Source organism: Macrobrachium nipponense, chromosome 28 (assembly GCF_015104395.2).
Source record: "Macrobrachium nipponense isolate FS-2020 chromosome 28, ASM1510439v2, whole genome shotgun sequence".
NCBI lineage: Eukaryota > Metazoa > Arthropoda > Malacostraca > Decapoda > Palaemonidae > Macrobrachium > Macrobrachium nipponense.
The window spans coordinates 21,854,801-21,870,946 of NC_087217.1; the positions used below are offsets into that span (position 1 = coordinate 21,854,801).

At 37.8% G+C, this 16,146-nt stretch overlaps 1 protein-coding gene across 3 annotated transcripts in view; it reads right to left on the reverse strand.

Annotated features, from left to right (window-relative positions):
• LOC135201570 (carboxypeptidase B-like) overlaps positions 1 to 16,146 on the reverse strand; it is a 73,147-nt gene continuing 57,001 nt past the window's right edge. For 2 of the 3 annotated variants that reach the window (XM_064230587.1, XM_064230588.1), the window contains exons 2-7: positions 9,342 to 9,407; positions 5,943 to 6,041; positions 4,221 to 4,374; positions 3,154 to 3,345; positions 2,337 to 2,502; positions 1 to 2,019 (exon numbers count right to left, since the gene is read on the reverse strand). In XM_064230587.1, coding sequence (XP_064086657.1) covers positions 1,398 to 2,019; positions 2,337 to 2,502; positions 3,154 to 3,345; positions 4,221 to 4,374; positions 5,943 to 6,041; positions 9,342 to 9,407 — 1,299 coding nt within the window. In that variant the 3' untranslated portion in view covers positions 1 to 1,397. Of the gene's footprint in view, positions 2,020 to 2,336; positions 2,503 to 3,153; positions 3,346 to 4,220; positions 4,375 to 5,942; positions 6,042 to 9,341; positions 9,408 to 12,247; positions 12,290 to 16,146 lie in introns of those variants that run through there. The other variant, XM_064230586.1, reaches the window with a different exon arrangement.

The following is a 16,146-nucleotide window of genomic DNA, read 5'->3' on the forward strand; positions in this document are numbered from 1 at the left end:
AATATATCACATTTTATTAAAAAATTTAACATACTGACACTGAGTCATGCAGAATGACGAACTCTGGTCTTCAGAACCATATTTTCTTCTTTTTTTCATCTGAATTTCTTCCAAGAGTTGAATCTTAGGATTCACTAGATGCCATTTTTCTTTGATGCAAATTTATGGGAGATTATTTAACGAGATTAATTTTCATATCTTGCCCAGAAATTAGGACCGGTTATTTTAGAAAAACGAATATATATATATATCTATATATATATATATATATATATTATCAAATTCCATAAGCAAGGTCTCGAATCGAAGCTAAATTGACAAGAATATATCTTTCGAAATATCCTCAGATACTAATTATGATTTATGCTATTAAAAAAAACAAGCTACTAAAAAAAACAAGCATATAAAAAGGGAATATACAAAAAGGGGAATATACTGAAACATGGTTAAAAGAATTCCACAGAGTCGTAATGTAATGGAGGCGTATTTGTGGGAAATCCCAGTAGAGTATACATCTAATAAATACGTTATCCCAGCTTTGCGGAATCTGTAATCTGTGCTAAAATAAATACGCTTACATTGCATGCTGTCATGATAAATATTAAGTAACAATTACGGTAAAAAACAAGATAGCTAACGAGAAATAAAAATTAAAACGCCCGAAATAAGGTACGAGGAATATGCTTTCAAGGAAAATTCTGACTTATAAAAAAGAATGACACTAAAAATTGCCAGCGAAGTAAATGATTTTAATAATCGTTGTTTTAAAGAATTCTGTCTAAACAAAATTTATTTGCTTTTGAGGGAAATCTAAGAAAAAAATTATTTTAACCTAACGCCGATGCTAACTGCTATATACCGTTCAAAAACATAGAAAGTAACAATCGCAATAAATGTTTAACGTAAATATGATGTTTATTGTACAGAATTGTGATTAAACATCGTTTAAGTGAAATAATACCCAACTTCCTCAGCTAGCATTGAACTAGTGCTCATAATTGGCTATCTGGCTTATGACTACGTAATACCTGTTCTGTTATTATATCAAGGAAATATTTTGTCTTAAATAAAATTAAAAGTTAACGCCAAAATCACACGCCGACCGTCTTTTAAAACATATCTGGCCATCGTTGGGGCATTAAACAGAGGCTGTTCTTTTAAAGAAAGTTATACTGTCTCCCGAAGATCAACTGTTTTCTAGAGAGACCATATCATGGGACATCAACACGGGATTTGTTATCTAAAAAGATAAATCTCCTGGACATTGATCAGTTTTTTTTTCTTTAAAAGAGACCTCATCTCTCAGAATCAGGACTACTTGTTGTTTTAGGACTATCCACGGTCTAGGTATATAACTAGATACCTAGACCGCGGGATAATCTAAAAAAAAAAAAAAATTATCCGCGAAATCTCGGGGTGACGCTGTGGTTGCGAGCTCTCCTCCGAGCGCACCGCCCAGTGTTGGTCAGGGAGCTGATCATGCAGTAGACTCCAGCCGCGGTCTCCGTCACTGTGGAGCTGATGCGGCTGGCGGGCAACAGGAAGCCGTAGGTGCCCTGGTCGGGCAGCTCGATGGTGTACGAGAACGGTACCCCGAGTTCTCCGTAGGCCCAATCGTCCGTGGCCCCAGATGCCAGGCCGTACAGGGGCCCAGAGCCGCCCAGCTCGTACTCGGTCTGGCCGCCGGAGGCTTCGTTCACGGCGTTGGCGAACTTCTTGGCGAGGCCCTTCAGTTGCTTCACGTTGGAGGGGGGGTCGCGGGTCCAGCCCCAGGGGTACAGGACCGTCTGGCCGAAGCTGTGGAAGGTGATGAAGAGGTCGATGTCTTCGATGGTGTTCATCATGCGCTGCAGGCCGAAGGTCTCCGGCTCGCTGAAAGCTTCGACGCCCTTGTACGTCTCGCTGCACGGGTTGCTGGAGGCGCCCACGCCCCACTTGAGACTCCAGTTGCGGTTGAGATCGACGCCCCGGCAGCGGGCGATCAGGCCGCCGTTGTCTCGACGGTTCTTCCTCCACAGTCTGGAAGTAGGGGGGATTGACTGCATTAGGGAATCATCTCTCAGATATCTAAGTTATTAACTATATCATTTCTCTAGGAATCGTCTATATACTATTACAAGCTTGTTCCATCTGACGGTCATTTCAAACGCCCATCTTTCATTCCCCAGTAGCTCCCCCCCCCTCAAGTTCCAAATACCAGGCAAAACTTTCCTGCCAATAGTAATGTGGGGAACATTTTCATTTACTTTTATAGAAAGTAAGATTACAGAAACTTCAATGGGGGTCCGGAGGGGGTACTGCTACGCTGGAAAATAAAATACGACTGCTCGACATACCTTGCCCTGTTGGACGAGAACGTGAACTGGTAACCGTCAGGATTGGCAACCGGGACGAAGTACCACTCTGTGACGTCCAGGAGATCTCTCCATTCGGGGCTCAGGGCGACTTGGTGCATCAGGTAAGTCGTTACTGCTGGGGATATCCACTCGCGAGCGTGGATTCCTGCGGGAGGTACCGAAGGAGAGGGAAAAATGTGTATTAGGTGACGAATCCTAATCAAGGCAAGAGGTAACGGAAGATTCGCAAAACCCACTACTTAAATAAAATCTAATACGTAAAACACAAGTGAAAACATGCAGATCTGTGTACTATAGTAGATTCACATCAGCCGTGCATTTGATGTCTAGGCCTGTCCCGTACGTACGGGACGTGCCTAGACATCAAATGCACGGTTGATGTGAATCTACTATAGTCTCCTATGGGGTATACTGGACCTAGTTGTAGGAGCCCGGGCTCTTGAATAAAATTAATTACTTGGTATGCTTGTAGAAATGATAACTTGGCATCTACCATTTACCGTAAGTTCTAGGCTATCAATATTTTAGACAACTGTTTAGTTTAAATTTACACTGGATGTCCACTTCTATCAATACAGATGTCATTCTTACTAAAAAGGTCAATAATAAACCATCAGTTCTAAGTCACCGATGCTTAGGCAACTGCTGTTTAGTTTAAATTGACACTTAAATGTTCAGTACTCTCTATACAGATGCTGATATGGTTAAGAATATAAATAACAAGTACAAATGTCGCTACTGCTATATTTAGCAAAGAATATTACGCTTAAATAAGCACTGCCACCACAACATCTACCTCCTTCAATCCAGATCTTCTTCTTGGGACCCGTCGTATTGGGGTTGGTAATCCTGACGACCAGGACCTGCCTGCCTTCGGCGGTCGTACTGGCGGAGGCTATGTGCACGTTGTTGCCTCCTGTCACGTTCAGCCACCCTAGGAACCCCTCGATGTCATCCAGGTCGTGGTACGAGGTCCAGTCCATCTGACCTGGAATGCGTTCAGAGTTAGTATGTCACGGATGGTGTTTACGATACGTCAGAATAGGTTAACTTCTCATTACATTCGTCCATTTTATATTAAAAACTTTGGTACGTTCAGAAAATTCTCAAACTGTTGACTGTGTCAGTTTTACTCTCTTCAGATAAATTGGAAACCATGTGTTAGTCCTTTGACTACGTTCAATCTTTTTTTGTACGGTTTAAAAATCTATTTTATTTTGCATATTCTTATCATTTCTACTCACTAAAAATAAGTTTACTTCTCAGACCCAAGGTCTTGCTTAGACCTATACTACCTCCCTATGATGGGCACAAAAATGCATAATCTTTAAATAGGCCTACTTTTGAAGGCCGTACAGTCTGAAAAATAAAAACAACCTGCTCTAAAAATACTGCATTGGAAAATCATTCATGCATAAAAAAAAGAAGACACTACCTTGACCTAAACTGCATCATTACAGGACCAAATAACAGAAAACACTACATATTTAAAATGCTAAAAATTAGGTTATAGTACTATAAGTTAGTTTTGAGAGAGAGAGAGCATCAGCTAAGAACGGAATAACACAAAAAACTACATAAATAAAAAGCTAAAAGTAAGGTTATAGTACTGAACGTCAAGTTTGTGTGTGAAAGAGAGAGAGAGAGAGAGAGAGAGGTGATGTGGGGATCAAGTGAGAACAGAACAGAAAAAACCACATTCAAAATGCAATGTTAGGTTGCAGTATTATACGTCAAGTATTGTGTGTGTGAGAGATATCAACTGAGAACAGATCAGAAAAAAACACATTTAAAATGCTAAACGTTAGGTTATAATAGTACGAGTTAGTTTTGAGAGAGAGAAATCAGGTGTTATCTCCCTACCGGCTGCTCTCTTCCTCCTGCTCTTCTTGAGCATCATGTTCTCTCTCTCCTGCTCCACCAGTCTGAACACATCAGGCACCAAGACGCTGTGGCTGATTTCTGCCTCCCTCAGAGCGCGAGTCACCCGGTGGCTCAGGCTTGGCTCCACCAAAACCTGTTGCAGTAATAAATAAAAAACAAAGTAATTAGCTATACCCACTCGTTCTCAACAGAGCCGTGGTATTAACCCGGTAGCCATGTACCAACCAATGGCGCATCTTACACTCCAAGGTGCTAGTACTAAATTTGGCAGAAGCTCCTTAGGCCGTCGTGTTTAGTACTATAGTAGATTCACACAAAGGTGCATTTGATGTCGAGGCCAGTCCCTTACGACACTCCTGATTGGCTGCTGATAAGCCAATCACAGGGCTGGAAGCCCTCAGTCTCTAGAGAGTTCGCATAGGCAGGATGTACTTTCCACCTCTCCTGAGGGATACTTTTGAAAGTCTTATCCCTCAGGAGAAGTGGAACATACATCCTGCCTATGTGAACTTTCTCTCTCTCGAGTGTGTTTCCAGTCCTGTGATTGGCTTATCAACAGCCAATCAGGAGCGTCGTAAGGAATTGGTCTAGACATCAGATGCACGGTTGATATGAATCTACTATAGCCCCTCGGGATCAAAGTATTGTATACACCCATTTCTATAGTGTGGGGTCGACAAATTATATTAATGAACGATATCTTCGTGAGGCCGTTTAACTTTGCTTATGACTTTGACAAAGGTTGGAAGGCAATAACATCAGTATTCATACACCAGTAAAATATGGCTATTGTCTTATTTTTGCGTAATAGTTGTTTGGTCACTAGGCTCTGTATATCTATACTACTTGGTTATTTATTCTTCAGAATACGCAAGTGGTTTCAAGCAGAATTGCAAAACATGCAGTAGTACCATCAGTGTTGTCTTATTACAAATTACTCCTTTACTATCTAGAATACAAAAATATAAATCCAGTGATACCAAACTTTTGTTACGTTACCATAACATAAGGTTTTCTTCATATATAGTAGGTGAGGCAGCGAACATGCATAAGGTATAAAAAAGAAACAAATGAAAAAGTTGACCTATTGAAAATGTAAAGTAAAATCTGCAGTAGAACAAATGACCAATGAAAATGTAGCAAAAACACTCAACAAACCGAAATTATTGGTGAAGAAAACTGAATCATTTGTAAAAACAACCTATTCCTGATTAGAAAACACTACATAAAAGTATTGGAGGAAAGGACCCCATAAGCCTGGAACGAAATACTGAAGAAATAAATTCATAGTTTCTGCGCAATATCTAACAGATAAGAAATCTACCAGAACAAGCTGACATCGGAGAAGGTTCTCGCTGTCAGACGAGGCTGGTCATATTATCAGCGTTGCCAACCGTGAGGTAATTACCCTATGCTTAGGGTAATTCAGCCTCAAATCTGGGTCCGTAGGGTAACGGGGTAATGTCACGAAATCTGAGCAAGACGTAGGGTCATTTCAAGATGGTTGTCTTGTATACATTAAAAAGTAATCAATGAACAACAAAATTGTTAAGATTTAGTATATCTTAAGGCCGGGCGTAGGGTACAATAACAGTGAAAACAGGGTAATTTCAGTGCCTAGGTAGGATAAGGAGCTCTTAAATGGTCGGCAACACTGCATATTATTGCCAGCGGTGTCTCGCTTGACACAAGCTTCCTCACCTTTGTGGTCTCGCGGCTGTGGCCCCAGATGTCTAGGTGCCCTTCGTCGGCTAAATCTCTGACGACCCTGTGGTGGGCATCGGCGTCCAACTCCCATAGCTGCAAAGGGAAAAATGGGCAAATGAAACTAAAATAAAATTAAATGTCCTTATTTTCTGTGGCCGGTTAAAAATGGCGAGAGGAGAATCATCTGAATATCTAATGATTATGTTGACTTGACTCTTGAAGGCCTTCTGCCAGCATGGGTCTTTGCCCCAGTGTGGTCCGTTAGTGGTAACCGCGCAGGGGATGTAGTGCCATCAGTGCACATCATGCGGTGCACTGTAGGCGTAAGTAAAGGTTCTTTGCAGTTCAGTGGTCTGGTTACACTAATATATACTTAACTTTAGAAGTCTGTTTGTATGCAATGGCAGCCTCTGGTCTATATTATTGGTTATCCACACCTGCTCTTACCCACTTAATATACCCAGCTAAACCCACAGCAGTCATTAACTACCAGGCACATAATTCCATGGTTACAAGGTCAACTCATGCATTGATATACAAAATATGCGCGCCCATACTGTCCCATAATTGACCCATCATAGGGATCGAACATACTAGGTCAAATATAGAGTGACACCTGAGAGAGAGAGAGAGAGAGAGAGAGCGGGGGGGTAGTTTTAAAGTTCCGTAAAATCAGTCACGAGAAGAACCCTTAACTTTCGCCTAACGAAAGTTTAAAACTTTTAATACTTTCACGGGGGTGAATTAGGAGTTTGAAAATCGGAATATCATCAGATTTACTTAAAACAAAATTAATTTTAAAGCGACTATTTAAACCAGCGTCTCAACATCTAGGTTACTATACTGACGCCGATTTTAAATTGAAATTCACTAAATGTGTAAATTGCCGAGGCAGTACGTGCGATGGTTGGCTTCAGAAAAGAATAAATTACAAAATGAGAACATTGGTAAAATTACATATACTATTAAAATATGCAAATACGAATATCCTTCCAATTCAAACATGAATAAAATTAAATGATAAAACTAAATAGAATTTAAAACAAAAATAAAACTTTAAAATAAAAAACGGGGTAAAATAGGTAAAATGAAATTTAATATTAAACTACGCAAATAAGAATATTCACAATTTTAATCATGAACGAAAAAATCTGAATGACAAAAACTTAAAAAAAAAATAATAATTCAAAATACAAAACGGAATTAAATAGGTTAAACACATTTAACATCAAACGGTACAACTAAGAATGCCCATGTAATTCAAAATGATAAACGAAAACGAAATAACAAAACAAAAAAGGGGGAACTTAAAGAAAATACAGCGACTTCAAAGACATGAACGTCGCCCAGAGTAATCAGTGATGAGATGAGATTAGATTATTTGAGATGAGATGAGATACAGCCGCTGATCCTGTAGGCAAAGAATCGGCCCTTTTGTGACCCCCTAAACGAAAGTTGGCGAAAAGGATGAAGACTATCTTCGTACGGGATCACTTTTAATCTTGGCTTCCAGAATCTATTGTCAGAAGATTCCAGGATTATTTTCTTTTTTCGCTTACTCGGGGAGTAAACCAACAAACTACTTTGTTGTCGTTGTTTTTTTTGTGTGTGTGTGTGTGGGGGGGTTGTGTGTTCGGGGAGTAAACCTACAAGCTACTTTTGTTGTTGTTGCTGCTGCTGATCTTGTTGGGGGGAGGGGGTAGGGGGTAGGAAAGCCCTGTGGAAAAGCCTAATAAGGTCTGAAAAAAGGAGTTTCGCGTAGAGTTAAATATACAGGAATTTTAAGATATATTACTGAAAATGTAAAAAAATGGTATGTTAAACAGTACAGAACAATTATTTTCTATTACAATATAGGGTATTCATTTTAATTTTAGTTGCGATTAAATGAAATTAATGATTCGTTCAGTATTCCCCTCAATTTATTGCACTTCTCACCTTTAAATTAATTTAAGATATCGACATCTTTCTACCCGATGTTAAATCCTAAATCCAAACTTACTTTAATTTCTAATATTAAAATACAAAAATTCTATACGTACTCCATCAAAACATGAAATTTGCAATTTATTTGAAACGTCTCCAAAGAGAATATATTAAAATTATTATGAATTCATGTAGCTTACCTGAAATAGATTAAACTATTTATTGCCTACTAAATCCTCAACATGAATTTAAAAATGACTGAAGTTATGAAAGCTTTTTAAGATTAAACCAAGCCACTGTTCTCATTTTAATATCTAAAAAAAAGGCGGAAAAGAAAATAATCAGAAAAGAAACCCATCTTACAACCACTAACACTAATAAACCCACTGGATTTGATGAACCCATTTACACTTGGATTTGATAAACCTACTTACACTTGCAATTGATAAATCCTCTAGCACTGGGAATTGATAAACTCACTTAAGTAGGGAATTTATGAACTTACACCTGGAACTGGTAAATTCTCCAACTAACACTTGGAACTGTTAAACCCACTAACACTTTAAACTGATAAACCCACGAATGCAAAGAAATTGTTGGAACTGATAAAACCACAACACTTGGAGCTGTTAAACCCACACCACCTTGAACTGATAAACCCACAAACACTTGGAACTGATAAACCAACACCACTTTGAATTGATAAACCCACAAACCTTGGCACTGTTAAACCCACAAACACTTGGAACTGTTAAATCCACAAACACATGGAACTGTTAAACCCACAACACTTGGAATTGATAAACCCACAACGCTTGGAACGGGTACACCCACAAACTCTTGGAAATCAAACTTACAAACACTTGGAACAGGTACACCCACAAAAACTTGGAACTGATAAAACCGACAAACACTAAAAACTGTTAAACCCACAAACACTTGGAACTGATAAACCCACAAAAACTTGAAACTGATAAACCCACAACACTTGGAGCAGGTACACCCACAAACACTTGGAACTGATAAACCCACAAACACTAGGAACTGATAAACCCACAAACACTAGGAACTGATAAACCCACAAACACTAGGAACTGTTAAAACCACAAACACTTGGAACTGATAAACCCATAAACACTAAGAGCTGATAAACCCACAAACTCACAAACACTTAGAACTGATAAACCCACAAATACATAGAAATAAAAACACCTGAAGCACTTACTTAAGTATTCCGTACTTCGTACTTCAGCAATTACACAAAGGCAATGAATACTTAAAACGCTTTTATTGCAAACTTAGAAAATACTAAATACAAAAAATGAAATATCTGTAAACCCAAACACACCTTAAAGATCAAATCCTAGCCAGGAGAGAGCAATACTAATGGTAAATCATTCCTTCCAGTAGGAGTTATTCATTCCAAAGGTAAAGTGAATAATTTCGTTCGTTTTATCTCAATCTTACCTGAGGTCCCCTTTCGGCACCGGCTATCACCACGCCACATATCAACGCCAACGCTGTCACCCACATCTGGAAAAAGTGAAAAGTTGCAGTGAAAAAAAGTGCAATGAGTGTAAAAAATGCAATGACTGGGAAAAGGGCAATGAGTGAAAGTGTAATGAGTGTAAAAAGTGCAGCGAGTGTAAAATAGTGTAATGAGTAAAAAGTGCAGTGTGTGTAAAAATGTAATGTGTGTTAAAAGTGCAATGACTGGGAAAAGTGCAATGAATGTAAAATAGTGCAATGAGTAAAAAGTTCAATGTTGGAACAAGTAAAAAAAAAATGAATGAAAAAATGCAATGACTGAAAAAAGTGCAATGAGTAAAAAAAAGTGCAATGAATGTAAAATAGTGCAATGAGTAAAAAGTTCAATGATTGGAAAAAGTACAATGAATGAAAAAAATGTAATGACTGAAAAAAGTGCAATGAGTAAAAAAAAGTGCAATGAGTTAAAAACTATAACGAGTGACCAGAAGGGCAGTGAAAAAATTGCAATGACTGGAAAAAGTGCACCGAGTGAAAAAGTGTAATGAATGAAATAAGTGCAATGTAAAAGTGTAATTAGTGAAAAAAGTGCAACGAGCTAATATTGAAATGTGTAGATTGAAGAAAAGTGCGATGAGTAAAAAAGTGCAATGAGTGAGAAAAGTGCAATGTAAAAAAGTGTAATTAGTGAAAATGTGCAATGACTGAAAAAATTGTAAAGAGCGAAAAAAGCGTAATGAGTGAAAAAGTGCAACGAGTGAAAAAAGTGTAATGAGTAAAAAAGTGTATTGAGTGAAAAAATGCAGAGTGAAAAAAGTGTAATGAGTGAAAAAAGCGTAATGAGTGAAAAAATGCAAAGAGTGAAAAAAGTGTATTGAGTGAAAGTGCAACGAACGACAAATGAGGACTATGACGACACTAGTTTTTTAAGTTTTTAAGGAGAGTCAGATTAGGAAAAAAAAAAACAAAACTAGAACTACTCCAATCCCTATGTGCCTCGAAGCCTTACTAATAATATTACCACTTTTTCTATGAATTAAGTTTTTGAAAACTTTTTTTTGCAACAGTATGATAAATGTAATTGAGAGTTTTTGCAGGTATTAAATACTGAATACACTTGAAGAGAAAGTGCGCTTAAAAAAAAAAAAAAAAAAATTAAAAAAAAAAAAAAAAAAATCAGGTGCGGGCGCCAAATGAAAACTACCTTACTACACCGCAAGTTTAGTAAGTATTGAAAGACAGGTGGTGGCTTGGTGTGGACCATAGGACGCTGGCTTTTAGAAAGCTTTCGCGAGAACAAAAAAAAAAAAAAAAAAAAAAAAAAAAAAAAAAAAAAAAAAAAAATAAAAAAAAAAAAAAAAAAAAAAAAAAAAAAAAAAAAGTCCATCAAAGTAATAGCTCCAGAATGATTGTTCGACTTTCGCACAAATTATGAAATATTTTATTTTTACTCTCTCCACACTACTAGCACCGCGGTTGAATGCAGCTGAATTGCTGCTCATTCTTGTTCCAGATGAGTTTATATGTATTTTCGATAATAATCACACGAGGTGTGGCGACGTAATATGTTAATAATCTAATCACGAGGCGTGGCGCATTTTTCGATGATAATAATCGGACGCCAAAGTCGTAAGTATTTTCGATAATAATCACACGAGGTGTACGTATTTATTAATAATCACACGAGGTGTGCGTATTTTCGATGATAATCACGCAAAGTGTACGTATTTTCGATAATAATCACACGAGGTGTACGTATTTTCGATAATAATCACACGAGGTGTGCGTATTTTCGATGATAATCACGAAAAGTGTACTATTTTCGATAATAATCACACGAGGTGTACGTATCTCCGAGAACAGCAAACACTTCGTTCAGTATCTTTACAGGGGCGGCTTAAAACTGTTACCTTGCTCGAACCAAGTTGTGTCGTCCACTGTCACGATTCAGTGTTCCGGCCGGCGTTTAAATATGCTATGCTTGCAGGTCTCTCTATGAGACAGATACACACACTACCGGACAACCGGAAGGAATGGGAAGAATTGTTAATAAAAGAGAAAAGAGGAAGGAAGGCAAAGATTAGCAGCATATACCGACGCCGGGAAGGAAGGCAATTATGCAAAGATGGTATGTGTGGTTTTGAGTGGTGTTTTCAATACATTTTTATCAAAATGTGTATAGAAATGCAATTAATTTTAAAAATTAATGAAAAGGATATGCAATGTAGGCTGAAAGGAACCTCATTGGTTCACTTTTATGAGAAACTAGTAAATTTAAATCATAGTTAACTCTACGAGTTATTTTAGATACTACCTTACGATTAAAGAGAGCACTTAAACTAATTTACCGCGCCCCCCCCCCCCCCCAAAAAGGCAAAGACTTAAAAAAAAAACGATAAAAGATATACGGGTCCCAGGATCCTTTTTGCTTCAGTTTAAATGAAAACTTGGTAAATTATATATAGTTAAGCAGTACAGGTCAGCAATACAGGCCGCGGGGAAAGGATATGATATCCTGGAAGCAACCAAAATAAAATGCTTAATCTGCCAGGCAGTTATTTCGTCAACCTCCAGGATGTGATGAAACAGTAAATCCGGTCACTTTTTAAATCTTTTTTATTTGCATAACTAGACTTTAGTTTTCCCTTTAATTTTGGCTCTTGTTGTTCACCTTTTTAGTTCGTAGGCATTTGTATTGATCATTGTTTTGTCAGATGTCTCATTAATTCATCGACTGACTGCCTCAAGAAGCAAAAAATGGCAACACTTAACTCAGTTGGTCGAAAAATTTATTTTATGCTAAATAAATACAAACTTTTCTTACAAGAATCGAACCGTAACTAAATACAGATTACATTAATCTAAAAAAAAAAAAAACCACTTACATTAGGATCTTCCAAATCTCTATTCATAGAAGCTGGTAATACTGCGCTTAAATGAGACTATTGTCATCTGATGGCTCAAGTTCAGATACGAGAAACAATACTGCACACAGATTAATGCTTTACAAACAGGGAATAAGAAGCACCACAAATTCCCGAGTCTATTTTCTTAAACCAGAGAGAGAGAGAGAGAGAGAGAGAGAGAGAGAGATATTCGCTACCTTCACAATGTCCAGTTTTCATTATGTCAATATCACTTTCTATTCCGCTTACTCACAAACTCCCTCAAATCCTCCGTTCTCTTTCCCAGCACACGTCCTTTCTCTCTCTCTCCCCCCCCCCCCCCCGCCACCCTCAACCTTCCCTGCGATACCCCCAAACAACCCCCCACCAAATAGGGCTAACTTAAGTAATACAGCTACATCCAGGGTACTTTCTCTTTATGGTCATTCATAATACCGTCACATCCACGGGAAAGATCTATTTTGGGATGCTCATGGTATCCTAGCTAGCTACCTCATTATCATCATCTCTCACCTAGATATAGTAGACATGCATAAGGTTCATGAATACAAATGCAATGGGAACAAAACACTAAGGTGACAACTCTGGTTTACATTCACTCTTCAAAGTTCAAAGCATAAGACTAGTTTCTTTGAAAAAATTATCGGAAATTCCAGCAAGCAACTGCAGTCTTTGGTTAATTTCACACACTCATACATGTACACGCCCAGAGAGAGAGAGAGAGAGAGAGAGAGAGAGAGACGAGAAAGAGAGAAAGAGAGAGAGAGAGAGAGCTGAGAGAGAGAGAGAGCGAGGAGAGAGAGAGCGAGAGCAGAGAGAGAGAGAGAGAGAGAGAGAGAGAGAGAGAGAGAGAGAGCATGAACATGCAATGTCCGGTTTTACCTTGCTGAAGAATGGCTAAGAGCATCCGGGAATTGTTCGTGCGGATCAATTAAACAATTAAAATGTCGTTTACCTGTGGTAGCATTTGTCTATAGGCAAAGCTACTGCAATGCCAAGGTATATCCTCCCCTTAACTGGTGGAATTACAATGCATGATTATACTAGAATGAAATAATGTTCATATTTCTATCAATATTTTACGTATCAATAATGCTGAGGCGACTGTACTAAAACATACTAAGTTTTAACCCAAGTTTCTCACTTCGAATTGTCGAACACTGACTTTGCAGCCATCATAAATTAAGATGGAAGAGCATTACTATGAGTGGTTGGTTGACTATATCTAAGAAAAAAAAAAACTATCTCCTTTCGTTATATAAAATATTCAAGACCCAATTTTCCCTTCAAACATATCTACCTCACAACGAAAGTCATACGAACTCATTCGGATAAGTCGAGGCAGCAAGCGTTGGGCGGGAAAAGTCGACACTTCTTACTTTCTATAGAATCTGACCCCAATAGAAAATGAAAGGAGTGTCTTTTGTACGGTCGTACTTTCAGTGAATTTTTTTCTCTTTGGAGTTTCTTTCTGAGACTTCCTCCCACAGGATGTAGTGTAGAGATTGTTTTATCATTTTAGTGTGGAGATGCAGAGAGATTAGATTAGTTTGAGTATTCAGGGCAATAACAGATGAAAAAGTAAAAATTTACATTTTCCCCTTTCTCTTTCATTTGTTATTCCGAAAGAGAAAGAGAAAGGAATTATTATGAATGTTAGATTCATATGCATACAAGTGTAATGACCCCTTGCTTGCTTTTTTTTAAAGTCCAAACAGACGTTAAAAGCAGAGGAAATTTTTCCATACCAACACAGTTTGCCCCTAAAATAATTCTGAATAGTATTTGTAAACAGCACATGAAAATGTGTATCAGTAAGCATGCAAGAAAAACACGGGAGATTGAGAAAAAATAAAAGAGAGCAAAACCTCAACTTTAGCCCGAAATCATCACTAGGCCGAATCACGTCTTGTGGGCCGAGCGTGTGCAAATCAAAGGGCCCCACTAAGAAAGAGACCAAGTCAATATGAGTTACTCAGCTTTTTTTTTTTTAAATTTTTTTGCCACAGCTTTACTTTAGTCACAGCTTTATTCCCTTTTAGACAGCTTCATTTCGTTAGTCGCAGCTTAATTTTAAAAATTTTATTTTAGCTTTATTTTCATTTAGTCAGATGTATTTCGTTAATGACAGCTTTATTTTTCATAACAGCTTCTATTTTCTTAGTCACAGCTTTTATTTTTTAGTCACGGCTTATTTTTTAATCAGAGCTTTATATTTTTAGTCACAGTTTTATATTTAAGTCACACTTCCTTTTTTTCTTTTTATATTGCTGTGGACGTGGCGTTTTCCACGTTCAAGCTGAAAAGTAACAACACATAAGAAGAATAAGAATAATAAGAATAACTACATTAAAAACCCAAGCAAATATAACAAAACTGGCAACTCTACATTCGCTGTTTCCCGGTTCTGACGAAGAGCCAAAAGTCTGATAAACAGAGAGAGAGAGAGAGAGAGAGAGAGAGAGAGAGAGAGAGAGAGAGAGAGAGAATTAACCACCGTTCTGCAGGCAACCCTGTCATTAAAGGTGATGACAACCTGATAAAAGTGGAGAAAGACAAGTAAACAGTGTGTTGCCGAATGACGTAAGGAACAGAGCAGAGGAGTCACCGCACACATATTGGTAAATGTCCATCTTCGCCAACGGAACCACCACCGCTGTAGGGGGAAACCCAGATTACGTGCTACACTCCACTTTTGCGTAACGACCGCCCCTAACCCCCCATACACAGTCCAGCAACCGCCTCAGAATCATTCATTACCGGTAATCTCCATTTACGGCCGTTATGTTTTCATTAGCGTGGGCTTCTGCGAACATAAATCTCTCGCTCTTAAATGAACGGTCTGGAATTCTTTTCCCGCGTGTACTATACTAGGCCGATGAGCTGCCTCCATAAACATGGTTGGGGCTTGTTTACGATTGAATTCTCTAATAAACGCGGTGGTTTGTAGTCATTATATAAAACAGTTTCAAAATTTGAACAGGGGCGACAACATTCCCTTATATAAAACCGTCTAAGAATTTTAACAGGGCGAGAAAACTGCAAGTAACGACAAATTCGGGACTTGAAAATGTATCATCTATCATCTCCACAGTCAACTGGCGGAACTAAACACTCTTTGACTGAAATAATTGATCGTTCTTTTTGTATTTTTTACCCGAAAGTGTTTTGTATGAGCAGATTTCAAACCGTGAAGGACTTAAGGAATACACTTTCCAAAGGGCACACAGAGGTGACATTCCTGGTGTAGTAATGCGTCTTGCTTATAATTTTATCGATGACACTTACTGCTTCAAGAAAGCTTAATATGTGGTTTGTGTTGTATCTAATATCTTTTAAGGTTAAAAATAATCTCGGTTCGTATCTTTAAACACACTACATCATTCTTCCACGAACGAGTTAAGATTACATGAATATCTTTAATACCTGGGCCACTATTTAGTCGTGGCTGAGCGGTACAGCATCTAGTCCGCTTACAGTCTATACTGCTGTAAATGGATACTACCAAGTAATGCTGTGGTCAATGAAGGAAGTATGCCTAGCAACCCCATTTAATGGTAATTATGTAATACTTTTCTTTTATTTAAAAATCACATCAAGTACATTTTACACAAAAAAACATGCTGTATATAAATCATACACATCACGCCAATTCCTATCTATTTTTCATAAACTTTAAAATACACAGTTGAGGTACTTATCTGTAAAAGCTAAATTAATTTGTTCTTTAAGGAGAATTTTCATCAAATACCTATCATAACTAAATTTACTTTTTATGTATCCAAATTGAATATAAGTACCCTGTAGTTAGCATTATATACGTTTTATATATTTTTCATTATTACTTGAGAAATCTAACATTAGGATCTTAAGCATAT